Source organism: Salminus brasiliensis, chromosome 12, assembly GCF_030463535.1.
Source record: "Salminus brasiliensis chromosome 12, fSalBra1.hap2, whole genome shotgun sequence".
In the NCBI taxonomy this organism is placed as follows: Eukaryota; Metazoa; Chordata; class Actinopteri; order Characiformes; family Bryconidae; genus Salminus; species Salminus brasiliensis.
Genome location: NC_132889.1, coordinates 3071636 through 3099630, shown reverse-complemented (window position 1 = coordinate 3099630; position 27995 = coordinate 3071636). Strand labels below are relative to the sequence as shown.

The window sequence follows — 27995 nt, the reverse complement described above, 5'->3', positions numbered from 1 at the left end:
CATTTGTTTGATCTAGTGTTTGATCTCTTCACCAATGGAATCTATTGTGTTAGATCTTAACATTTACATTTACACTGACTGCATTTAGCTGACAGCCTTATCCAGAGCAGTGGCTTACAGGCTTTGCTGTCCAGTCCGAAAATGTTCCTTGGTGACTACAATCAGACTGAAGATACCCTAGAGCTACTTTCCAAAACATTACCTACGGTAAAAATGCCAAGGCGGGACAGCAGCAACAGCTTTGAAGATCACTTGCCAAGTTTTTGACAGTGAGCATACTTGACATTTGCTTTATTCACTTTCATATGCAAACCTGTTGAAACTCAGCAGACTCTCTAAGCGGTGGTAGTGTTTGGATTAGGACCAGGGTTGGGTTTGGAAACAGGGTGAGGGGTTAGGACAAGATGCAGGGTTGAGATCAAGTTCAGGACTAAGGTTAGGCTTTGGGGCTTTGATTCTTAGCAGTATTAATGCTAGGGTTTGGTCTAGGGTTAGAGGTTAGGGAAAGATGCAGGGTTCAGGACTAAGATGAGGCTTTGGGGTCAGGCAAAAATTAAGGTCTATTTAATAGACGTTTACATGAACGTAAGTTAAATGCAAGGTAAGCATTTACAAAGATTCTACCTAGAATATCTAATTGAAGATATTATATTAATATTATTATGATATTAATAAATACAGATATATAAAGAGATACATTTTAATGTGATAATTTGTTAAACCCTGCAGACATACGACAGTACAATAACTGCAGTAAGTAGTCGTAGAATTCAAATTACAGTAAGTGTAAGCTTACTGTCCATTTGTCTTTCAGACAGGCAGAGCAGGAAACATGACACCATACAGGACTGTAGGCCAGAGCTCCTGGTTCATGCTGTGTTTGGTTCATGCTGTGTTATAAAGGAGCCTGTGAAGTGTTGATGGGTCTACCCTGCTGTAGGCCTACATCACGTCCGACACTGATAGGCCTGACACTGCTCTAGGCCTCCACCACACAAAAGAGACAGTGAATGCCTTGCGTATTGAGACTTCTTTGTTCACTGGTGACAGCAGAAAGGAAATGACAGCCTTGACATGAACTAGAACTGGTTTTATGCAGGTTTGTGTTTATACACAAGCAAGCTCTCATAACACTGCTTCTGGCCGATGAAACATCGGCTACTCAAGCACAGCCAGAGGTGGCTAGATATGCTACCGGTCAGGTTGCTCATGCCTTTCTGTTGTTCTGTCCACAGCGAGGGGACTGCTTTATGGACAATTAGATAAGTAATTTGCCGTATCCTAGGAAGCATGTGTGAAATTGGGTAGGCCAGGGTAAATTGGACGTATTGGCATTCTCCATATCACGGTTCGCTCATAACAGGCACTATAAATGAACTAGGTCAGTTATTGTGAGCATGATGGCTTTTTAATGGTCAGAATATCATGCATTGGCTCACAGTGAGCAAAAACCTTAAATAAACGTGGCACATCAGCTGTTACACTGAATATATACACTAAATAACTCACTGCCTAATGTGTATATACCACCCCTTGACGGATGCCACTGGAAGCAGATAATCAATGTGTCTAGGGTGCCTAAATGACGGGAGGGTCAGAGCATCTCCAAAACATCAGGCATTCCTGGCAGTGTTGTGGGGTGTTTCTTGGTACGCAGTGGTCAGTACCTACCAAAAGTGCTCCAAGGAAGAACAACAAGGGTCATGGGTGCTCAAGGCTCTCACTGATGCTCATGAAGCCCCCACCTCACAACTTACAGGACTCTTTCAGAGGTCTATGGGATTATATTTATTAATATTTATATATTTTTTATTGGTTCATGGAAGCCCAAGGCTCTCATTGATGCACTTGGGGTCCCACCTCACCACTTACTGGACTTGTGGACCACCTGCTCCAGTGGTCTCAGTCTGTTTGTTTGTTCACCAGGTTGCGAATGGTATTGTGCTAACCTGTCCTTTTACCAGCTGCCTGAAATAGTTTGCATGCTTTAGACCAACCCCACAGCACTGAGTTTCATGACCTTTTGCTTCCACACCTGCTTTAACAGCAAGGCTTGAAGGCTCGTTTTAGGAGTGGCAGGGACTTCGTTGACCCAAACACGTGGTCAAACACCATCTCCTTGTGTTTGCAGGTGCTCTCATCCCACAGTATGTCTTTATTACAGACAGTCAGGGAGGTTTTTATTACAGTGGGATCATACAGCACAAAGCTGGGTATCATATACTGTCCTGCAGCTGATAAGGAACGGACAGAAGCAGCTGGGAAGAGGATGTTGATAGCAGGACATGACCTTCTTGAAATGTTAGGTGCTTCAGCACCTCAGCATCTGCCTGAATGACCTATAATGGAAAGCCGCAGAGAGGTCATACACTTTCGGAATGCTGTTTTTCATGCCTCACCTCTTGCATTGTGTTGCTGGGTTAGTCATGCAGGCTTTAATAGGTCAGGAGAGAAATCATTGGTATTCTAATGAACACCTTTGGCTGAAGGTTTTAGTGTTAGTTCAAGAGTAGAGATCTTCAGCTTTGTGTTCAGGCACCTGCTCATCCAAACCTTCTTCTGAAATCAAGTGTATTAATATGGAGCTTGAGCCCAGCAGTTACTAGTCTGCTGGAATGTCTTTACACTAGATATTGAAACATTGCTGTGAGGATTTGATTGCATTCAGCTGAGAAAGATCAGGTACCGATTTTGGATCATTAGTTCTGGTACTTCAGCTCATCCCAAAGGTATTGGATGAAGCTTTGTGTTATCACCCCTGATAACACAGTTCCACAGCTCTACAGCCCAAGATTAATCCTGAACCTAGTCTAGAACCCTAAACCTTGTTTGACTGATTTCCCAGACTTGAATTAAACCCTAGTCAAAGTACAAAATTGTACTTTGAATGGAGAACCACCATCCAGAATACTCTGTAGTCTAAGACACTAGGAAACTGGCCCTGGAGTTTTGAGGTCCATTTCTAGAAAGCAAGAGTGATCTTCTAAACTCGTACCAGTGGTGGAACTCAAAAGCATTTAACAAACTTTCACTTTTTTATCTCAAAGAATTCTGGCTGGATTTCCATTTGTTGTTATTAAACCTGTCTGTGGGGTGCATACCATTGTACCCATTGATGCCAAGCCAACACTGTCATTTGCATATAAGACAATAGAGAGAGAGAGAGAGAAACAGAAGGGCGCTAAGACTTTAGAGGTAATAACTGTGAAGGAAGTAATGTGAAGAGTCACAGTTTAGCAGTTCAAAAGAAATTCTCCAGCTGGCCTAAACATAGTACAGCGTTCCAGTAATTGAGATAACCATTAGGGGGTGCACTTGTGCTGTTTATAAAGCCCAATGAAGAAACAAGGGGACTATCAGTTTATACATATATACGTGTGTGTGTGAGTGTGTGTGTGTGTGTGTAAATGCACAAATGCACACACATAGCTCGTCTAGTCGCTGTAGAGAAGTACTGCCAATAGAATAGGACTCTCTGGATCATTCAACATCCTGGCCTCAGTAACACTCTAGTCGCTAAATGCGATCAAATCCTCATTTGAGAGACATTTACTCCAACAAAAGCAGGATCAACTCTTTAATACCCTTTTTTCAAAGAAAACAATGAATGAGCAGGTGTCCTAATACTTTTGTCAAAATAGTGTGTGTTGAACAGATGCAGGTGCATCCAGTAAAAAGGAGAAACAAGAGCTTCTCATTCTGAAGAAATTATGTAAGATCTTGTGAGCTAGTCTGAAGAACAGAGCTTGTGGATGTATATATGTGTTCAACTCCATCAGCAGCAGCAGCAGCTCACCTGATTTACCATCATTAAGCCCTGATTTACTACCAAACCAGGTGTTGATCTGAGGTGTTGAACTCTAAATAACACTAGACTCCATGAGGAGAACTTTAAAGATGTTCTCATGATGAACACAGTGATGGAGAACCTCCACCACTTTATGTAGGAGTGTTATTATTAGTGATTATTCTAATATTAGAGTTTTACTGAGCTAATAAACACTTACTGACCAGATTAGAAGCTTTGTTAGCAATCTATATGTCAAAATTAATGACTTAATTAAAATAATAATAAATACTAAATAAAAAACCTTATTATCTTTACATTTCTGTCCTTTACACTCGTAGTGTGAAGGCATGTCAGTCTTGTTTTCTGCCATTTACCTCTAGCGCACCTACCACTTTTAATTAGCACTTCTGCCATAAGCGAAGCGAGCGACACGCTGCTAAAACCATGTTGAAATTACACACCTGCAGTCTTTTTCTTTCATGAGTCACAACTAGTTCAAGAGCGAAAGCATGCAGAAACAGCTTTTAGCATTTAACAGATGCTTATTTCACATAAACACTGCAAAAGTCCTTGATTTCAGACTGTATAATATTATACATACCTTATAAAACGGTCAAAAATAAAGTAGGCCTTGCTAAAAAGCCCAACAATGGCAGCTTAGCACACTTGAACCTACAGCCATATGATCAATAACCCAGCACTCTACCAACTAAGACACCACTGCCCTTGTCGGTATGAGCCAACACAGCCCAACAGTGGCAGCTTAGGGATTGCATGGGTATTGAACCCCCAACCATGTGATCAACGACCCAGAGCTTTAACCACCAAGACACCACTGCCCTTGTCAGTAGGAGCCAGTACAGCCCAAGAGTGGCAGCTTAGGTATTGCATGGGTATTGAACCCCCAACCATGTGATCCATGTCTTAGAGCTTTAACTACCAAGACACCACTGCCCTTGTCAGTATGAGCCAGTACAGCCCAACAGTGGTAGCTTAGTTATTGCATGGGTATTGAACCCCCAACCATGTGATCAACGACCCAGAGTGCTAATCACCAAGACACCACTGCCCTTGTCAGTATCAGCCAGTACAGCCCAACAGTGGTAGCTTAGTTATTGCATGGGTATTGAACCCCCAACCATTTGATCAACGACCCAGAGCTTTAACCACCAAGACACCACTGCCCTTGTCAGTATCAGCCAGAACTCAGCTCTAAGGTTCTTGGTTTGGAGAGGGGGCTGGATCGGGACAATCCTAGTTGAAACCGATGATTCTCAGGAGCATTAAGGTTAGAATTAGAACTCGAGTGTTGGGGTTAGGACCAAGGCTAAAGTCAGAATAAGATCTTGGGTTGGGATTAGGGTTAGGGATAGGGCCTCGGTTAGGATTAGGGCAGTAAAATGAAGGCTGATAATAGATATGTAGTTGAATGTGAGACAAAGTGAGTATCTGCAAGGCATCCAAACCTAATAAAGGGTTCCCAACACCTGATCTCAACACTCTCATCTCAACTTAACATCTCAGTATGTTAAGCACTTGTAGACACATAAAATGTTCTTACAAGAGTCACAGCAATGCTTATACTGACCTTTTACTGGCATTTCACTGGCATGGGTGGATTATTGCTGTTGTCAGGGCTGTGATTCATATCATGTCATTGTATCTCATGTAGCTTGTCATCACATTTTCCATGTCTTTGGGACGCCTATTTTACTCCATTATCAGAGCCAGCTTGTAAAAATCAGTCATCAACTCCTACACATGTTTAGATTTGTTGGTGATCTTTGGAAGCTGTGTGGACAGCCCTCGTGCAGTGTGACAGCCAAATAGATCAGAATCACAGTGTGCTTTTATTGCAGTGCACGAGATTTATAGCAAATGCTTCTTGTTTATGGCAGACTTTGGGCCTTAAACAAGAATCGCAAGCGTGTTATACAGGTCTGTTGCCTGCTGGAGGTCTTGGTCTTGTTCATTTTCCAATATGAACTGTAGGTTCTGCAAGTCCTTTATAGTCCTAATTGAATGCATTAGAAATTGCATTGGACAAATTATTTTAGTGTGTTTAATGCAAAGTAGTACTCAACTTTAACCCTTTCAGACCTGTTGTCGCAGTCTGAAAAAGTAAGGTCTTTAAATGGCTCTTTCTAGGAAAACACTTTAATGGGAATTGAACCTTTAGCTTGTTCTGAGAACTGCTACATATAAAAAAGGTTCTACCCTTGGTAAATATTTTTATCTCTTATGTTCTGTCCAAGAACAGTTAAGGAACCTACATGAACCTATGAGGTTTATTAGTGGTTACATGTTAAAGAACATGTCTGTTAGGGTTAGGGTTAGGGTAGATTTTGGTTAGGGTTAGGGTGTATAATAGGTGTCAAATAAAACACAGAAGGCCTTGTATTTGAAAAGTGGTAAACAGATCTCAGCCTGGAACCATGTCCATAAATATTTAGGTGGCATTAGCATCATGCAGATAAACAGTATTGATCAAATTTTGCAGATCAACCTGGCGGATAATTTGTCAAGTGATTTTTTATATATATATATATATATATATATATATATATATATATATATATATATATATATATATATATATACACATAGATAGATAATTACAGTATAATATGTATGTATGTTATGTATTTATGTAATTATTAACAAAGCCCTCTTGAAATACCACTTGGTGTCTATATGTATAATATTTCAGCATATTTATGTCAAAACATATCTAAATTAGTAATTATGCACCTGAGTATGTTTGTGACTGACTGTCTACTTTTGGTTTCGTGTTTTTCCCCTGTCGTCTAGGTTGTCCCATGCCTTCTCAGTCCTCAGCACAGTAGCAGAAGAGTCTGACCCTGAGAGTCCAGTAGAAAGCCCTTCTGGATCAGATACAGACATGAGTTCTGGGATTGGGGTCCTGAGCACTACTATTACTCTGAAGCCTAAAGTTTCTCAAGAGGTCAGAGAGGATGGCAAAAGAGTGCACAAAGTGTCGCTGGTCAGCAATAGCAGCTCCAACAGCTCAGGACGTTACACAAGCGAAAACGGACTGAGAGATGAAACGGAGACCAACGGTACCAGCCATGAGCCGGTCAGTGTTTGGACCTCGTCTCAGCGTGACAACCTCCGGTCCATTCCAGAAGAATCGACATCCTCTGTTCTAGAGAGATCACGCTCAGGCCTCTCAGATAACACATACCTGTACTCGTCCCTGTCTAACTCCAGTTATGAGCCGACAGCATACTCTTCCTACTCCTATTCTTATTCTTCTGAGACCAGGCAGGAGGGCCCGCCCTCATCCGTGTCCATGGACACCACCGATAGCGCCAGCAACGGTAGCTGGAGGAATTTGAGGAGCGAAGTCCAGCAGAGCAGTGAAAACGAGGCAAGTAGGAGGAGCTGGGAGGAGCCTTTTACACCTGCAGGACAGGGGGAGAGAGGGAGGGAAAGAGAGGGAGCAATAACAAACACAGGCTCAGACTCGCACACCCAGCACACAGAGCAGTCGGACAGCCACTTCTCCGGCGTCTTCAAGGCTACCCGGGTCGAGCTGCCCTCTTCCCCCACGGACGCTGACCTGGACTTTGATCCATACACCTCCATGCCCGCCTCCCCTCACGACATGGAGACCCTGCTGGACACCCTAAAGAGCATGGGGCCACCTGTCCGCCACAGATCCCTCCGAAACTCCGCCAGCCAGCCTATCTCTTCACTTCCTCCCATTGTGGAAGATGCTCCTAGTCCCACTTCTGCTCCCATGTCCAGCCCTACCTCTCCTGGACCAAAGAACCTCCCTCCTGACCTGGGCCTCAGCTGGAACTCTATGAAGGACATGCGTTCCCCTCTGACCATGATGAAGGAGCAGCAGGGTTCAGAGCTGCCTGGCCGGACCATCGTCATGCCCTCGCGAGCTTCAGCCTTAAGTAGCATCGTCATGCGCAAGAGCTCCTTACCTGACCTTAACGTGGAGGATGGAACTCAAGTTAACGGCGGAGGCCTTCTGGGATCATCCCGTCTGGACCACAGCCTGATCTTCTCCAGCTATCGTTCGGAGCAGGACGAGAATGGGAAAGCATTGGGCCATCGCTCTCTCTTCAGAACAGCTTCACTGCCTGAGGTCAACTCTGGCCATGACCGCCTCAGCATGCCCCCCAAAGGCATAGAACAGCTAGGCTCCGGGACGTCCCGCCTTGAGCGCCTTTCTATCCTTACGTCTCCACCAGGCTCCCTCATAGGGATGAACGAGATGTCCCATATCAGCATGTCTCCTTCAATGCACAGTAACTCCATTGTGGAAAGCACTATATTGAACCACACACCCCCCCACAGCCTGGAGCTGTACCGCAGCCTCTCGCCAGAATCGCCGGTCAAGCACCCCACACCGCTAAGCTTGCAGCGCAGCCTGAGCGCTGAGGGGTCTTCTGCAGGATCGCCTGTCTTTACCGACATCATGCGAGGTTTTGGGGCCCCACAGGAGCAGGGTCAGGAGAAGAACTTTGTGGCCAAGTACAGAGCCTTCCCCGACGCCTATGTAAGTAGTGCTTTATTCAAAAGCTACACGACTGTTCTAACAACAGCCATAACCCATAAGCCACCCATAAGTCCAATGCACTACCTGCAGAAGATTGAGATACTTGTTTTCACTCAGTTTTAGATCTTAGAGTCTTTGTTCTTAATATAGAACTTGGAATTAGGGCAACCAGAGAAGAAATTTCTGGACTTTCCAGCCCAGCTTTTACAAAGCAAGCTGCCCCAGTGATACTGGTGATACTGTAGAGCTCAGGGAGTGAAAGGCTGGGGGGGTAACAACACCTCAGAGAGAAGGGATTACAATGGAGACTAGAAGAGCAGTATCCATTACCTCCGTCCTCATGCAGTATTCACATTTCCTCTTCTTTCCTGAAGAGGTAAAGTCGAGTAGCTTTCCGTCCTTAATGGCTTAGACGTTTTCTCGGAATGCCATGCCGTAGGCTTGCAGTGGGGTGTAGCCACATCTTAAGAACGTTATACAAGGTTCTTACCACAGTTTTACCACATGCGTTACCATTTGCCAGTCACCAGGGAAGAGTTTAGCAGTTCCTTATAGATCAGTATGTACACAGTAATAGTCACTGTTGAATGCTACCAAGAACCGGACCTGCCAGCTGTAATTATAGCCTGCCATAGGCTTACCTTGAGGTCACAGCGTCTTTTGATCATGTGTTTGGTTTACGTGCAGAAGCATTTAGAGTTCATCTCATCTCTATATTGGTCAGCGTGCAGTTCTGCTGTCACACTTCAGCCCATAGAATACTCTTATCATCTGGGTGTGGTCAGTTCGAGGCGTGGTGTAAATAACCTCATCCTGCTTTTTCTCCTGTTTGGGAAGCATACTGAAGCACTCGAAGGATAACAGCTTTGTTCAGATGGCATTATCAGGTGCAATGAGGCTGTTCTGTTCGGAGGTGTTGTGTGCATGGTAATGATGAACATGTTGGCCTGCGCTTTCAAGTGTTGGCAGGCTTACGTGCAGACTTGGTGAGCGTGTAAATGAAAACAATTTTGGATCCGGTTGTGTGGGTGTAGGTTAATGGGTTTCCTAGGAGTTTCAAAGCAGTTGAAATGATAATTGAGACCTTCTGCTTTTTTGTTGTGGTTGTTGGAAGGACTGTAGTGTCCTTTATGGCCATTAGAGAGAGAATGCCATGCAAACGCTTGCTTACAAGTCATGCACCATATGTCCACATATTTGTGGCCACTCCTTCTAATGAATGCATTCAGCTACTTCAAGTTGTGCCCATTGCTGACACTCATGTGCAAATGCATACACACATACAGCTTATCTAGTCCCTGTGCAGAAGTATTGCCAATAGAATAGGACTCTTTAGAGCAGATAAACATGAAGTTGTTGGCACCATGCACAATGCCAGACGTGGGCTAGAGGGGTATAAAGCCCCTCAGCTGCATTGAGCTTTAGAGCAGTGGAAGGGCTGTGTTCTCTGGCATGATGAGGTGGAGTGGTGGTCATCCAACATCCTGACCTCACTAATGTCAAACTCTTGTCAATGCTGAATGCAATCAAATCCTCACAGCAATGCCACTGGACAGTGGAGACTTCCAACATCCCTTGATTTTGAAAGAAACAGTGAATGAGCAAGTGTCCCAATACTTTTGTCCATATAGTATATGTTGGCTTTCATTAGCCTGGCCCAGTCCTACAGTTTACTTATACAGTGACCTGCCTTGAAATGACCCACAGCCGACAGAACAAGCAGCCTACTGACCTCAGGCTCTCTCAGGAGAATGGGAAGTCTAGGCTGCCATCTTTTCCTGGGCCATGTTCAGCTCCAGACTGTCCTTCAATAAAGAATACGGCACAGCGGATTACCATCATTTTATTGCATTGTAGTTCAACCAATGGAAAACATTTATTGCGTAATCCAACCTGTGATATAACTCAGTTCACACGTCTGAAATGGAATTCAGCTAAGATGTCAGTTTCAGCATGACCATAAACAATAGACGGGTAAGACCTCTGTAATCTGAGTCTACAGCGGGCTTAACTCTAGAAAGAGCAAATCCCCATGAAACACGTCCTTAAATAAATGCTTAAAAACAAGTGTTGGTCATTTGTGGTCATTCCCAATTCCCACCCATCAGCTAGGACTTTCCTTATCCGTCACACAGTGCTATCAATGCTGGGAGGACGAATGCTAACATGTAATTCCTGGGAGAAACATGAAGTGCCACCGCCTCTTTTGGACCTGCTGCTAATGCAACATCATTGGACAGCTCAACACGCTTGGAGGGGAACACGACCCAGCCAGCATGCTTATGTATGGCTCACATGGGTGGAGCGTGGGATAGGTGGGCTCTGAGCGCTCTGAGTTTTTACTGGGAAAACTCACAAATGGGCTCCCATCATTACAGCCCACCATAATCTCAGATGGGTCCCATCTAGGCCCCTCATGTGCGATGTACAACCCACATTTACCCCTCCTGGTCTCATCACTGACCCTGGCGGGCATCCATATGGGAGCCAACATGGAATCCATGGGCAAAACTTTGGGCTACTAATAAATGCCCCCACACAGGCATGTTATGTGGGTAACTGCACTGGCTAACTGATTGTGCTGATTGATAAGGGAAGGGGAGGGTCATCCTATCCACCCAGAGAGAGCAAGGCCAGCTATGCGTCTGAGACTCCCAATGATAAGCTCTAGGCTTAGATGGCTGTGAAATTTGTGTTTGCTGTGGTTTTTGGACGTGTGCCCAAATCTTGGCTTTGCTCCTCCCAGAGGGTGAGGAAGGTAGGGAACAGATCGAGAGAGAGAGAGAGAGAGAGAGAGAGAGAGAGAGATGAAAGCATGACACTTAGGCAGGTAACTTGTTTTTTTTACACTCCGCCACTTTAATGAGGCTTGATCGTTTAGCGAGCCAGACTATGTGTTGAGTCCTGCTCAGACACACCCAGCCGTTAGCACAAGCCACGTGTCACTCTGTGCTGCAGGAAAGCTGATGGAACAGCAGATGTCTTAACCTGGAATCAGCTGTCGGATTATAACCACCTGCCTCATATTGTGTAGACCCCCCTCATGCCCCTAAAACCTTGGCCAGCTCTGAACCACTGAGGCATGGACTCCTGACATCTAAAGGTGTCCTGTGGTATCTGGCTGCAGGATGTTAGGTTGTGAGGTGACCATGACCCTGTCGCCGGTTCACGAGGTCTCCTACCTTGTAGCAGACAAGGAAGACAACCAATTGTTTGCTAGACAATTGGTGCTACTTTGAGCAATCACGGGGCCCAAGCACTTTTCAGCATTGTCAAAGTCCCAGCATTTCTGTGTAATGTTGTTGACCTTAGAGCAAACGCAACTTCACAAGAGGCGTCAAGAGTAAAGCTTCTCCCTTACAGGACGACAAGGAGGAAGAGCTCTAGTGTTGTCTGTAGATACACTGGAGATGTAATGACTAACAGTCCTGCACAGCATGCTTGTATGGCATGAGGATTTATTACAGTAGGATTCCTAAACAGCGTCCGTGCTGCAGACTCCGCAAAGCAGAGAACTCAAGGCAAATGGTGCCTATAGCAAGTGTGCCATGTGACTTGTGTGCCTGTGGGCGTTGGGATTAAGAACATACCCTCAACATACAAAGAGACCTGACTGGAAACTCCTGAGTACGATGGTCTTCTGGCTTGGCCATGACTCAGTGAGCGTGTAAAGGTGTGTTGACATGTATTAATGCATACATATATCGTTGCTGTCACGCAAACACCTGGTATCTTCACTTTTGCTGTTTTCATTTTTGGACATAATGTTGAACCTGCCAGGGGTACTTTACATTGTGTCAATTTTTTAATGATGAATGGGCCCATTGACTTCCATTGAAAGTTAAGAAGGTTATTTTTCCTTCTCCTGTAAATTGGCCTTTTTGGAGATACAAAGTTTTTGCCTGACAGCAATGATATGTACCTAGGGGCATGCGTATACAGTCCCAAGGGACTGTAACAAGGGCTTCTTTACCACTGTCTTTGTATTTATTCACTGGAAGATTATATTTTTCCAGTTTTTATAGTATGATAAACCTTAAAATCCTGATTTCGCCATCAGCGCCTGGGGTAATATCTTCATTTATTGGCCGATTTCTGTCTGGATAGGCCAATACTGATGTTTTTTTCCCCTCATTAGAGACAGTTACAGGCAGAATAACCTATTTTCCACTGCTCTGGTCCTCGCAGTCCTGTTGTAATACACATCTCCATGATTTTCCAGGCAAATGTCACCTCACATTGGAAAGAAATACTTCCAACCAGTGTCATTCGTCTTATTTAGTGTGTTAGTGCTCAAATCTACTAAACATAATGCTTTGGACAAACCCTGAAGCGTGTACTTGGTCTTGATGGTAGACCTTGGTCTCTAGATTGTTAGCAGAGAGACAGAAATAAGAAAGTCACACTCCACTTGTTGATTAAGGGGGCAAAACAATGGCAGCTATAGGTATGGCAGCTATAGGTATAGCATCTGTATATATAGCAGGTATATCGTTGCTTTGTATTCACAGTACCATCAACTGTAATGACCACACATGCCCACCAGGAACATGCTCACCCTGATGTAATTTAATTGAGTTTCATCATCAAGGAGACGTGTAAACATTTAATTATAGATACCCGTAAAAAGCTCATGGTTGGGGCCCCTGAGTGGCTCAGTCGCCTAAGCCTATCTGGACATTACATAGGTAGATGGCAGGCTTGCTTCCTGGTGATGCCACAGCCATCCGTGGTTGGGAGTGCCAGAGATCATAACTGGCCTCGTTCTGACTGGGTGAGTGGGACGGCCTTTCCTCAGGTGGTTCAATGCTTTGCATAAAATGACTAAATTGGGCAAGAATCTGTCAGTCTTTCAGCACAGAGCCCTGAGAAGGCCTGTTTTTCTTAAATGTGGATAAAAAATAAAACGCTGGGATGTGTGACAGTTTACTGAGACTATAACAGGTGTAGAAGCAGCACCGTTACCATCATGGACCATTGTCTCTATACCAGTGTACCCATATGGTTTAGATTCCAACTGAAACCCTACTTCCAGAGAAGTCTGTGAATTTGTAGAAGGTGGTGAAAAACCTGCCTGGCTGAAGTCAGTCCTATGAAATAGTAGCTTATTGTAACGGTTGATCAATAATAACAATAACAATGCAGATTCCAAAGAATAGTGGGATTATTGTAACAGTACTAACACTACATACCTTTTGTTCGAGCGAGTTTAACGTCTCTTTGTTCTCTCTTCAGCTCACCAAGGAGAAGGAGCACGGCAAACTCAACCCTCGGCCAGGGAAGGTGAGTCGTGCCTTCCCCAGGCAGTCTGTGTCTAATCCCTGACCCTCTTTAACCAGCACTTTAAAGCTTAAAGCTGTGAAAAGCTTAGATCTCTGCTCAGGAAGTTCAAGCAAATCATTCAGGAAAAACAATCCGTGCTCTATAATTCTTGGCTGGATTTTTTGACTAATGCTGTAACAAGCAGGATGACAGTAACCTGGGGCTGTTCATTAGGCAGAGGTGAGAAATGGGTGTGTGTAGAAAAGAACGCAAATCAAAGCACACACACTCCTGCTAATGTGAGAAGAGACCTGGAGAAAGAAAAGGCTGTTTGGAGTAAGTATTTAAATTAGCACCTAATCCCATTACTCTAAACCCACTGTCTCTCAGCAGTGAGAGTTTTACTGTAGAAGCTCCAGATCTCATCAAAACAGATAAAGCAGGTGAACATAAATCCAGTAAACAGGAGAAACAAGAGCTGAAGAAAGTAGCCTGGCTAGCTCTTACTGCAGGTTAGTTACATGCTTTTAAATGATGCCGTATTACATAGTATAGAACTTAATAATAGTGTGTCAGCAACCAAAAACCACCTACAATGACAATATCCTGCCTTTTCAGAGTGAATCACAGCTGTTTGCTGTGAAAATTGACAGAATAGGTTTTATGGGAAAAGCATGTTTATAAAAAACAGAAAGAAAGAAAGAATAAAAAAAGGAAAAAAGGGGAAAAAACAAATGAGAAAGTAATAAACAATATAAAATAAAAACTAAGAAAAAATAAAGAAAAGAGACGTCAACAACTCCAAGAAAAACTCCAACTCCAAGCAGCCTTAAATAAACAAATAAACAAATAAAAGGGGAAAAAACAAAGAATAAATATGTATGTGTGTGTGTGTGTGTTTCAAAACATATAAAAACAAACTAACAAAGAAATTAAAGAAATAAAAAATGACCATCACATTTGGGAAATTATGGGAAAATCAAATTTTATATTTATATATATATATATATATATATATATATATATATATATATATATATATATTTATTTATTTATTTATGTTGTGTTGCATTTGACCTTGATTTTTTGGGCCCTGCTCTTCGCTGTGGTATACACAGTACACTGCATACTGTATATAAGTATCAATAACCCAGTCATAGATACTCACTGCTACCCCGTCACTGCTGTAGTTAGATACTGTAATTTATAAATTACATTACAAACTATAAACTGTTCACCGAACTGCTACCTGTGTCCCACTGATCTTATCAGCTGCTGCCGTGCCCTGACAATTCCCGTCTGATGTCTAAGCATTTCACAGTTTGACCTTTCTAACATCCACACGTTTCTCCAGCCGATTCTCAGCCACATTCCTCTGCTCTTCATCAACCCGAAATTAAAGGTCAGAGAAACCCAACAGTCAGGCTTGTTCCTACAAGCTACTACTGCACTACAGTCAGGCCTCTCCTTCCTATAACCTTCATGCACCTTGCTTGACATTCACAACCTGCTGTTACACTGTGGCCTATGATGAGTAGTGTGTGTGTGTGTGTGTGTGTGTGTGACAGAAACAGAGCAGAACAATGTCTGTGGGAGTGTTGGTTTCACCTCAGCAGTCACACAATGGCAGGCTGTTTCCTGCTCTTTTGGTGCCACTGCTAGCGCTGCCCCCAGTGGCTGGAGACGGCGCTGCCCTGAACAATGCCGTCATTGTTGGATGGTGGGTTTTGGGCTTTGCTAAAGCTGGTGTGTTTGTCTCTCGTTTAGATGTTCATCTTTAATCGCCCAGGGCTGCGAGGCCAGAGGACTGAGGTGCGGGGAGACGTGATGGACGCCACAGCATGGCAGTTTCCTGAGACCATCTCTATTAGAGTGGTCAGAGGAGGGTGAGAGGATGGAATTAGACACCCATAAACACACACAAATACACATAAGCCAGCCTTATGCAAAAGCTCTACTCCTTTTCTCAGTTCCCGTGCCTCTTAGACTTGCCCCGAAGCTAAAAGATAAAAGCTAACAGCAGGATAAGTGCTTGTAAAATACGCAAATATGCGCAGGTCTGCACAGACGCAGATGTTTTGCCATATCTGATTACACTGCATTTGAATTCACCACAAAAGAATTAAGACCTCACGCAAAACGACAACAGTCGTACTGTAATGCTAGACCAAAATAAAACGCATGTAAACCTACAGTCATGTGAAAAACTTAGGACGCCCCATACGTTTTGTTGTATATTTGAAAATATAGACATTTATCTTCATTCAAACCTCAGACATTTAGTGTGGTTTGCTCTTGATTGTGGAAGTATGTGGGCTCACCATGGTCAGATCCAACAAGCTCTTCATAAATTAAGTTGTAGATGCAGAGGAGTCTGGGAAGGGATTTTTGAAAAGATAGAACAATAAAAAAAAAACACAAACCTCAGAGCATGACAAAATGTTTGCCAGACAACACCTAGACCTGAAGCTCTGTCAGTGCTGAATGCAATCAAACCTTCACAGCAGTGCATGCTCCAAAATCAAGCAGAAATCCTTCTTCCCTGGACAGTAGAGACAGTTATTCCAGCAAAAGCAGGATCGACTCTTTTTAATACCCTTGATTACAGAAGAAACAGTGAATGAGCAGGTGTCCCATTACTTTTGTCCATATGGTGTAGTTGCTGCTCATACTGGCAGTTGTTTTAAATGTTCTCCACTTGTAAATGATTTAGTGGACAGTGAAGCGACTGATTCCCCTTCCAGACTCCTCTGCATCTACAACCTTCTTTCTGAAGGCCTCAGAGAGCAGACGAAATGTGTGAGGTTTAAATAAGACCTCCAGAATCCTCTCTAACCATGTCCTGATCATCTGCAGCTGATGTTCTGCACCTGGTTCTAATTTTACACATTTGAAGGAGTAATAATTAAATATTTTTTTCCACATGAGAAAAATTCCACTTCTATTGATTCCATTTTATAAATCATATTTTTGTTAGATTTATAGACATTTCTTTAGTTGTAAGTGTTTAGTTCGATTACCTCTATGTCTCAGTATTTCTCACATGAAGATCAAATGTCCAGATGTTAAAATGTTCATGGGGATTCCCTATTTTTCTCACATGGCTGTATACTGTAGCTTTCAATCCCAAATCCATTGCATTAAACAGCAGCAAGAACACAGTAAGTTCTGTATTTGGAGAATCCGTCTACCAGAGAGAGAGAGAATCAAGAAGTCCAAATCAGTCTGAACTTGCAGGCTCACCCTAGCCTCCAGCACAGGCACCTCAGAACCTCAGCACATTACTGCCATTAACAACAGAAATGCAGCCAGGACGTTACACACACGTCACTTCTCCCATTCACTCTGCACTTCATACCCCATCACCTGCTAACCCTCTCCACACAACTCCCTCAGTACACGCTCTTCTGCCAGGATGCTTATTTTCGGCTATGTAAAAAAGGTTGTCTGGGCAAGTTGGTCTTTTGAAAAATCAAGGGAGCGACTACATGTTATGCTAGCGGTATGTCTTGTTAGCTGCATTACAGATTATGCAATTGAACCAAAACATTGTTGGCAGTAGTCGTGGATATGATTCATCTGTAGTAAGTTGAAACAAGACTTTATGGAACTACAATAATGTACAAAAGTATGTTTAGCTGGAGTTGTGCTGTATAACTCAGGAGGCCTGTATGGCAATGGAATACTGTTGCAAGACAAAGTACGGGAATCCTTTCTATGAAATTATCAGGTAGTAATATATATTATCGGTATCTGATCGATATCTACACTTGCCACGGAGGGTTCTTTGAGTAATAAAAAGAAGAATTTTCATTCCATAAAGAACCATTTTCATAAAAGAAATGTGAGTGTGAAAAGCTCTACATTAATGGATGTTTACATCCACTTTTTAAACTATTTAAAGGTTCTTCATACATACATCTCTTTTACAAAAATGCTCCTTTAGGGAACCAAAACGGTTATGTTATGGCATTGATTAAATGACCTTTTGTAGCAACCTTATTTTTAAAATTATCGCAATTATAGACAAACACAGTCTACTAAAACAATAGAAAAAAGTAAGTGCAGCCACAGTGCAGGCTAGAAAACGTAAGTGCAGCCACAGAGCAGGCTAGAAGACGTAAGTGAACCCCTGTGGTCATAAATTCTCCCAGAGCTAATTGGCAAAAAGGTATTTCAATTAAGAAGAATAAATTGAAATTGTGTAAGCGTTGCTCATGTGTCCACTATTAGAAAAACACTCACCAAGAATCATATTCATGTAAGGACACCATGAAGGAACCCCCTGATACCCTGCCGTCCAAAGTAAACATTGCAGCCTGTCTTTAGTTTGCTCAAGGATGTACCACCTGGATGTTCTATGGACAGATGTGGCTACAGTGTAGCATAAATGCTCAATGCAATGTTTATAGTAAAAAACACCAAAACCTCATCCCAGCTGTAAAACATGGTGGAGGGAGCATCATGCTCTGCTGCACTATGGCCTAAATGCCTTGCGATCACTGAGGGAGCAGTGGATTAATAGGTGTATCAGAATTCTTCATTTTGTGGAAGAAATGTCCAAGGACAGCAGTCCATGATCTTGCGCTGAAGACACGTTGTAAGAGAGTAATTGTGTTTTGGAATTGCCAAGTCTGACCTTAACTATAATGTGATGCTGTGGCATGACCTTACTTGTTCACTTACTTTTTCTAGCCTGCACTGTGGATGTTGACCCTGTTTTACAAAAAGGCATGAAAAGTACAACAACTAGATTGTGTCTAGTTGTGAATTAGATAACGATCAAACCACATTTTATTAGTAATCAATGCAAAAACCCTGGTAAGTCCACATAATTTATGCAACTGTATGACATCTGGTTAGATCGGTGAATGAACACAGATCCAGAATTAGCGCTGGAACCGTTTACACATTCCCATGTGCTCATTTTCCATTGTGTGTTCTCTCTGCAGTTGGGTGTTATACGAGAAGCCCGACTTCAAGGGGGAAAAGATCGCCCTGGACGAAGGTGACATAGAGCTGACGTATCCGTTCGGCCCAGTGGAAGACAGGCAAGGCCCCACGCAAAACGGAACACAGGGGCCCGAGGAGGACAGCTCAGAACCAAAACCTACAGCACCAAGACAGTTTGTAATTGGCTCTCTGCGCAGAGCAGTGAGGGTACGTCTCCAGGCTTTCATATAAACATACTTATAATGTCAAGCAAAAACCTCCACTTTACATGTTTACATTACAGAGCATTTCAATTGGTCCATTCATCACAGTGTGAAGCAGAACTGCCAGATACAAATGATGTCAAGTGAAAAATGGGTTTTTGCATGACAGCGTGTGAACTGGTTACATAACTGTGTGCTACAGGCTCTCAGGTTGAATGGGCTTTGCTTCAGTAGTTTGTATAGCTCGTTCGACCTCACTTCTCATACAAGTGCATTGATAGACTGTGCACAGACAGGCCAGAGATCAGTCTAAACTAGACACTGGTGGGGCATAGGGGTCATTTCATACCCTAATCTCTGACATTCTTTGGTTACTTGGTTTTTGGCTTTGGTCAAACTACAGTTGAGCATGTGTAATGTGATCAGACCACAGGGATCTGTCCCCGTGGTTTGATTATACTGTTCATATGTGCAATAATAATAGTACTGAACTTTCATTTTATATGTGTGCTGTATTATCAAATAAATAAATAATTTATATATAATTACAATTAATTGTAATTACAATTTTTCATTATAATCATTTTAATTGTATATTAATAATAATAAATACACATTTATTATTGCCACTTTGCTATATTCATATACTTTATATATATATATATATATATATATATATATATATATATATATATATATGTACATATTTAAAGTTTTCTCAATTTTTTTATTTCTTTATGTTATAGAGTCTTTATTCTTACACGAACGGTTGCAACTGTAACAACTGCAATTTCTCTTCAGGAATCAATCAAATATTTCTAATTCTAATTCTGATTTAACATCCACACCTTAATTTGGCACCAGATGTTGCCCTCTTGTGGTTAAAGTAAGAATTGCACTTAGATCTGCTTGTGCTTAAATCCTACTAGTGTTACAAACATTTCTTCACACTCATACATCTGTATCAGAACAAGGTTTTTTATGGAACCAAAAGTGGCTCTTCTTTGGCATGGCCGAAAGCGCTGATGTTTAACAGTATAAGGGTGACGACGAATAAAGCAGCAGCTCTGCTCCTCTCTTAGGACTACAGCGTTCCTGAGATTTGTCTCTTCCCGGAGGAGAATGCAGAGGGGAAGAAAGTTGTCTTCCGGGACACATCGGAGGACTCCAGGATCTTCGGCTTCCCAATCAAAGCAAACTCCATCATTATCAACGCCGGACTGTAAGTGACCGAGCACTTTATCTTGCACTGTTTTTATAATAGCAGCTTTATTCATATTTATTCCCCCCCCCCCTATTCTGTAGGTGGCTGGTGTTCCCAGAGCCATTCTTCCAAGGGGGCCCGCGAGTGCTGGAGGTTGGAGGCTTCCCAAACCCTGCAGCCTGGGGCGTCACACAGCCGTACGTCAGCTCACTGCATCCTCTCAAAATCGTGAGTGGCCCTACAACACAAAAGCAGACTTGATATGGATCAGTTTTTGAGTTCTGCTAACCTGTTTTAACTACATTTATTGTTGTAATCTGTTTGTTTATTTATTTTGTTAATTATTTGTCTGTTTGTCCATTTGACTGTTTTTTTTTTTTAGGGCGAGCCAAAAGTAGAGAAGCCAAACGAGCCTAAAGTAAGCATTTAGTGAATTCAGCCGAATTCAATTCAGGAATAGAACATACTGAATATATAAGCATATGAGCTGCGTGGGTGTGACCTGCAGTGCTGTGTTTTTTTACTCCTCAGCTGGTGATCTATGACAAGCCGTACTTCACTGGGAAAAGCCGGGAGATCTACACCAACACCAGGGACTTCATGAGCAGGGAGGGCAATCAGCAGACGGCGTTCATGTTCAATGCTGGCTCCATTAAAGTCGTGGGTGGCATGTAAGTCTGTGTGTGCAGTTCATTGAGACAAAGTAATTCTGAATTCGAATAAAATTTGTCAAATAAACAGAATAATTACATTGTGATAAATTAAACTGATGAGATTTTATTACATTCATTTGTAAAATCATCAAATTAATCAATCAATTTAAATTAACACTTTAAACTATTGATAAATAGTTAACTACTATTTCCAGTGTTTTTCTCGTTTCTCTGTCTCATCTCTGTTGTTCCGTTCTGTCCCGTTCTCTCAGCTGGGTGGGCTACGAGAAGGAAGGTTTCCGTGGACACCAGTACCTGCTGGAGGAGGGGGAGTACCACGATTGGCGGGTGTGGGGTGGCTGTGACTCTGAACTGCGCTCCGTACGGGTTATCCGAACAGTAAGTGACAACTTTACTCTCTGCTTCTTTGCATTTAGACAGCTCCATTACACACATACATACATATATTAATTTATTCACTTATTAATTTATACATGCATACAGACATACATACATACATACATAGTCATATCAGAATATAATGACTGGGGGCTCAGAGTGGCCCAGCAAGGATCACTGGCTTCAATCCTGGGTCATGCTGCCTGAGCCTGAGAGAGCACAATTGGCCTTGCTCTCTCTGAGTGGGTAGATGCCTCTCTTTCTCTTCCCCCACATCACCTCACAGACGTCTGCTAGTGTGTGTACTCACTGCCCCTAGTTCACTAGTGTGTGTACTCACTGCCCCTAGTTCACTAGTGTGTGTGTTCACTACCACAGATGGGTTAAATGCGGAGGACACATTTTGCTGTACATAGTACAGTGACAAATACGTGCACCTTCACCTTTACCTTAAATCTCAAATTAGAAAAAAGCTGGGGTATGTAAATTTTAAGGGTGAAAATAAGTAAGTAAGGGAGTCACAGTTTAATACATCCATGTTCTTCTACTTCTGTTATTCAGCTACACCAAGGGAAATACAGTTTTTCATTCTAGCGTACATATACAAGCAATTGTTTGTGCAACAGTGCAAAGAAGATGGCTACAGAAGAGTCCTACACCCCTAATTTCACACTAGTAAACAATGCCTGGCTAATAGGTAACGCAGTGTTGATGATATTATAGAACTGTGCCAGGTTTTTTATTCAGTGTGTCTCATTATTGCGATGTGCGGAAGTATTTATTGAACGCTGCTCTTGTGTAGGACCTGTCCCAGCCCATGCTGGTGATGTTCGAGATGTCAACTGAGGAAGATCAGCAGGAAGAACGGACGTTTGAGGTGACGGAGGCCGTTCCGGATGTGGAACTGTTCGACTTTCGGCCAGTCACTCGCTCCATCCACGTTCTGAGCGGAGCGTAAGTGGAAAAAACACTTAATCACAGGCTGACCTTAATCTCACTGTACTCTCACATGCTCCGACTTGGAACGGCCTCAGTTACTCTCACATTAGTCCTCTCACGTTCCTCTAACTGTACACTTACTCACACTCTACCCGTTCTTTTTTTTGTCTATGTACATCTAGGCTAATGTTTTCATTGCATGAGATTTACATAATAAATATAAAAGCTACAGGACTGAGAACTGTTGTACTTCATAGGTGGGTGGCATACTCTCATGTGGATTACTCTGGACACCAGTATGTCCTGGAGAAAGGCTTCTACAACAACTGTGCTGACTGGGGCGCTGAAGAAAACCGCATCTGCTCTATCCAGCCCATTCTACAGGTGAGCAGAATGACTGAGGGCAGATTCAGATTCAAGGTTTTACAGAAATTAATACACAGTCACAGACAGTCAGTTAGTCTTTCTACAGTATTTTAAGGATGCCATTAGTCTTTGTAAGCTAATCTAGACTTGATCCCAGGGGTGTGAGTTCTGACCTTGACTTTATTACAATATTTAAAGCAATTTATAGCTGCAAAATATTTGCAATAACAAAGCTTTTCACACCCTTGTTTAGATATTTCCTGCAAAATGGGGTTTAAATATGTGTATACAGTAAACAGAGAAAGTACTGAAAGATTTTTCTATGATATCTCTTGGTTTCAGGCTCCAGCTACTGGCCCTAGCTTCCGGAATGAGGTTAGTTTGCTCACATAACTGCTAAACCATCACTATCGTTATGTAGACCCAAATTTTTTGATGAATAATGTGTGGCCTCTTCTCTTGTCTCTCTGCTGTAGCTTCAGCTGTACTCAGAGCCTGGCTTCCAGGGCAAGTGCCAAGTATTCAGTCAGAGTCATGAATCTCTCCCTGACCGACTCCCAATGCAGTCCTGCAGGGTAGTTGGGGGAAGGTATGTAAGCCCAGATTAAAGCTTACTGAAATATAATATAATTAAACTTCTAAATTTATAATATATATGAAATAGGACTATTAGAAACACTTCATGGAACCCAACCAGGTTTTATACTGTTATAGCCCATCCGCCTTAAGGTTTGATTGGCTGATTAGATGATAGCATGAATGATTAGGAATATAGTATGTATATTGCTCAGTTACTGTATATTATTTTGTCCAGTATCTTGATTTCAGTTAAACAAATAGACACTGTTCTCTAATATTTATATGCATTAATGCATAAAATTATTATATTTAAGATCCATGTACAGGAGTGGTTCACATATTTTCAATTGGACAATTAACTTAACATGCCATTTGAACAAGGGTGCAATATGGACAAATTTATTGGGACACCTGTGCATTCATTGATTCATTTGTAAATGTAATGTATCATTATAGCCTAATTAAAACATTAAAATTAACCATCAATGAAAATCACGAGGTAGTGAAAATTTGAACACTGTCTGGGACGAAATGCTGCAAGCTAGTGTGGCTAACAGGTCCATCAAATCTCTTTCACTGACATAGACTTCTGCTACAGTAGCCTCATATCTCCAGTACAAAATCAGTCACCAAATGGAAAATGCACAAAAATCCGATGGTTAAGCTGGCCGTTCTTGATTGTACGTTGAGTTGTGAGTTGACTGTAGCACTCCCTTTGATTTGCTGCTGTTCTTTCTTTCTTAGCTGGGTGTTGTATGAGGACAGCAACTACATGGGAAACCAGTTTGTATTATCAGAAGGGGATTATGCTGATTTCACCAGTATGGGATGCCCAGCAAACTGTTCCCTACGCTCTATCAAATGTGTGCCAATGGTGAGTACATCTCTCTCTCTCTTTCTCTCTCGCTCGCTGTGTCTGTTCATTTTCTCTCTTTCTTCTCTTTACTTCTGTCAGTCGTACTGACTATGTTTGCTTCTCCTTATCAGTCGTTTTCAGTGCCATCCATCTCCCTGTTCGGACTGGAATGTTTCGAAGGCCGGGAAGTCACACTGGAGACAGAGGTGTCCAACATGATGGAAGAGGGATTTAACCCGCACGTCCTGTCTGTGAGAGTTAACAGTGGTTGGTAAGTGTGTGTGTGTGTACTACAGTTCGTTTATATTTGCACTGTAAAAAAGCTCAAACTGATACAGTAAGTGATTACAGACTAAACTAAGCTGACATAACTCAACTTGGTTCAGTCTAAAGTTCTCCTAATACACTTTTTTGTTTACTTTTGCATCTCAGAAGAATTTGGTCAACAACACAAACTGAGCTGAACTTCAGAAACATTAGTAATTGAGCTGCAGCTGAAACTGATTCATATTGCCTAAGATGTTTAGTCTGTGGCCCCACCCCCTCAATCTGTTTACTGTTTCTGTATTCTTATATGCAGGTTAGAACTTTTCACATGACGTCCTAAGAGTGGGAGGTTTTTGACACTGAAGCACTGAGGTCTTGATGGGATTAGAATTCATAACCTCCTCAAACTTGATGATAAGCAGCAGTTAGACTGTAGGGCCGGTCAAGAGCTGTGAAATTACACTACATAAAAACACAGTTCTGAGTAATTTCACTGTTCCGTTCGTTCTTGGACACAGAAATGTGCACAAATGTACATGGTTTTACAGCTGTAGACACTTTAACTGCCTGCTTGTCAAGAGACTCAGAAGGCTCAGCTCAGTATGTATTGTCTGAAATGCAGAAGTAAAAATGCGAGACTGAACTAAGTTAAGTTCTCTCCAAAAATGCTTATGATTTGACTTATGATTTGATGCATAATGGTCTGATGTTCCCTTCCTACAGTTGGGTGTTATGTGAGCACACTAACTACAGAGGGCGCCAGTACCTGCTTGAGCCCATTGAGATCACGAACTGGCACAAATTCAGCTCCCTCTCCTCTGTTGGCTCCATGTACCCAATCCGAGCGGTGAGTACGAGAATGTCAGCTTCTTGGCAAGACCACCTGCCTTGTTTGCCTTAGTCTTGAATTTAGCACATAAACATTAACCATTGACTCTGGTCCACCATCTGCTGACAGAGCTCCCATAGATGTTCCACAGCGCTTTACCTTTCTGACATGGCAATGATTTGAACTTGAGAGGTAATAAATGACGTACAGCAGATAAGAGCCTGCTAATCTATTTTGTCTGTGTGTTTGCCTGCAGAAACGGAAACTTTTCCGGATCCGATACAAAGAAACCGGACACTACATGTCAGTTCAGGGCGGAGTGGACACTATGAAGTCAGGCCGGGTGGTGGTGTCCCAGGAGGTGGAGGGCATGAGCGACATCTGGTTCTATCAGGACGGCCTTATCAAGAACAAGGTTGGTTTGTTGGCTTGTGAAGATCTCTGTTAGACTCCACACACAACATTAGACCCTTCATGCACCACCGTAAATACAAGTAGCTCAAGCAGCTGTGTCGAATAAGACAGGCTGTTCTATTGAACACTCCCTGCAAGCCAAAGGGGGCGTGTTCCAGTTGGGACATGGTGTCAGGGCATTCCCTCTATGGAAATGCTCTTTTTACAGTGTATTTAGTTTATTTATTTTTATAACCACTCTGTCTGTGTGTTTGCAGTTGATACAGACTATGAGTCTGCAGGTGATGGGTAACGTGGAGTCAGGAGCAAAGGTAGTGTTGTGGTCAGAAACCCGAACGCCCGTTCAGACATGGAGCGCCCAACTCAGCGGCGCCATCTCCAGCCTCACCTTCCCTGGCCTGGTGCTGGATGTGAAGGGTGAGATACCGTTGTGTGTTTAAGGGGTTGAATGGTTTGTCTACAGTGCCCATTGAAGTTAACCCGACCTTTTGGACCTTTTAATTGATTGATTTTGGTCATGTTAAACAGCGCCATGGAACAGCGGGTGGAGAAAATCATATAGCCATATCATGCCTCTACACCCTTTCCACAATTCTTTGCCATCCATCGACATTTTTTGACACAAAACAAACAGAAAAAGGCTAAAATGATACTGAATTTAACCGAATGTAATTGTAATTCACTGTGTAACTACATGTAATTAGATTTTAGCATCAGTTAAGGCTCAGATCTCAGCACTGAGCTGGGTCTTAATGGTGGAACTATATTATTGTATATTATATTTTAATGAAAGTGTTTTGTAATGTAAATAAACCTGTATTATTCAATTTAATTCAAAGTAACTGAGGAAGTAATTACATAAATACCAATGTAATTACATTTGAATAGTATTACAAAATAAAAGCAGTCATTTCTAAAGGTAGTAAACATTTTTGATTAATATCATTTATAATCTTTCTCTAATTAGCTGACAGTATCGTCAAAGGCCTCTTCAAAGCCAACTGTTTACAATATTTATAAACCTTATTTTATTATAATCTTTATATTCATATCTTAATTTTTGTATTATTTATTTGTTTAAACCTAAATACATTTATATTATAAAATCGAGCTCAGTGCAGAGATCCAACCCCAAACCTTATACTCTGAAAGATCTCCAAGAACAGCATTTAGTGTCTGTGAGAAATAAAACACCAGGTCTGCTTTTTTTTGCTATATAAATATATTGTAAACCAAAGCTTCTGTTTTTCTTTCAGGTGGGAAAACATACGACAAGGAACATGTGATTGTCCGCAGTGACAGTGAAGAAAGTGCCAGTCAGCTCTGGGAGCTAGAACTTCTCTAAGCCCGGCAACCCATTTTAAAACCTCTCGATTTCTTGGCTCACTTCATCCCTCATCTTACCTTCTTCACCCATCCTACCTGTTCTCTCACATTTTTGTCAGTCCCAAAACCAGAGGAACTCATTCTGCTCGGTTTAAGTCCCCCCCGCCCCCCCCCCATCCGATGCACCTGGTTTGCTCTCAAAGGGCAGAAAGGTCAGGTGACGTGTTTGATTACACCATCAGTTCAAAAACTGATCATACAAATCTTTTTACATGGGGGTGCCAATTTCCCATTCACAGACACTGGGGCAGGTGTATCGGGCTTGGCATTGTGCCTTCAGCTGCAGATAGCATTGTTGAGGATTTGACAGGGTGGAATATGAGACTTGTATCTTTTAGGATTGGCCCTTAGAGCTGTTTGTCTTGGTATGAAAATATCAAAATACAAATGTACCATGTAAAAATACAATGCACTGTTGTAAAGATTTTCAAATCCGAATGAACTGGAAGCGCTAGAGAGATACCAGACAATAGGTGCTTTAACATAAAAATGTTAAGTAAAGCTAAGGGCTAACCTATAAGTTAGACTTGTCGTCTTCTACGCCTTCCTTTCTCCTCAGTGGACGATGTTCCAACATGTAATTTCATCACAGCAATGGCTTTCCACTGCTTCTGGACCCAGCTAATATCAACTAGAGTAGTTAACATCTAGCTAACATCAGCTGGAATACCTATTATCTGCCTAACATCAGCTAGAGTAGTTAACATCTAGCTAACATCAGCTAGAATACCTATGATCTGGCTTTCATTAGCTTAGCTAGTTAACATCTACCTAACATCAGCTATAGTAGGTAACATCTAGCTAATATCAGCTAGACTAGTTAACATCTACCTAACATCAGCTAGAGTAGTTAACATCTAGCTAACATCAGCAAGAATACCTATAATGTGGCTTTTATTTGCTAGCAAACATCTAGCAAACATTCGCTTAAGTGGTTAACATCTAACTAACATTACTTTAAGTAATTAGCATCTAGCTAAAATTACCTTATGTAGTAAACATCTAGCTAACATCAGTTAGAATAGTTAAAGCAACACTATGGAAATGGCATTTCTTGCTCCTGGGCTCCCCCTACAGTCGGGAAGTGGAATTTACGATTTGTGCCACCACTAAAGGACGCACTTTTTTGGACGAGCTGAGAGATACGGCTAAGACAAACACGTGGACTGAGGCGGTAGAGTAATATTACAGGATTTTACAGAAATATGATTCGGGCCACGCAGCGTTGCGCAGTTCTGAGAGTTTGCCAAAGTTTAGCAGCGGTTAGCAGCGTGCCGAGCCTGGAATAGCAGCGACATCGCTATTCTCCCTATTATAGTCAGTGGAACATCACAGTGCTTTTAAAGCTGTTCAAAGTA

At 42.3% G+C, this 27995-nt stretch overlaps 1 protein-coding gene across 1 annotated transcript; it reads left to right on the top strand.

Moving 5' to 3' along the window:
* The first annotated feature begins 6692 nt into the window (after positions 1 to 6692).
* Positions 6693 to 26750, top strand: crybg2 (crystallin beta-gamma domain containing 2). The gene is made up of 19 exons (XM_072694343.1): positions 6693 to 8327; positions 13563 to 13610; positions 15357 to 15475; positions 18542 to 18749; positions 19828 to 19967; positions 20051 to 20177; positions 20332 to 20367; positions 20481 to 20620; positions 20875 to 21001; positions 21804 to 21955; positions 22198 to 22324; positions 22649 to 22681; positions 22783 to 22895; positions 23630 to 23759; positions 23873 to 24012; positions 24732 to 24855; positions 25094 to 25252; positions 25509 to 25668; positions 26508 to 26750. The coding sequence occupies exons 1-19, from the start codon at positions 6693 to 6695 to the stop codon at positions 26594 to 26596; spliced, it is 3807 nt and encodes a 1268-aa protein (XP_072550444.1). The 3' UTR covers positions 26597 to 26750.
* Positions 26751 to 27995: the final 1245 nt, after the last annotated feature.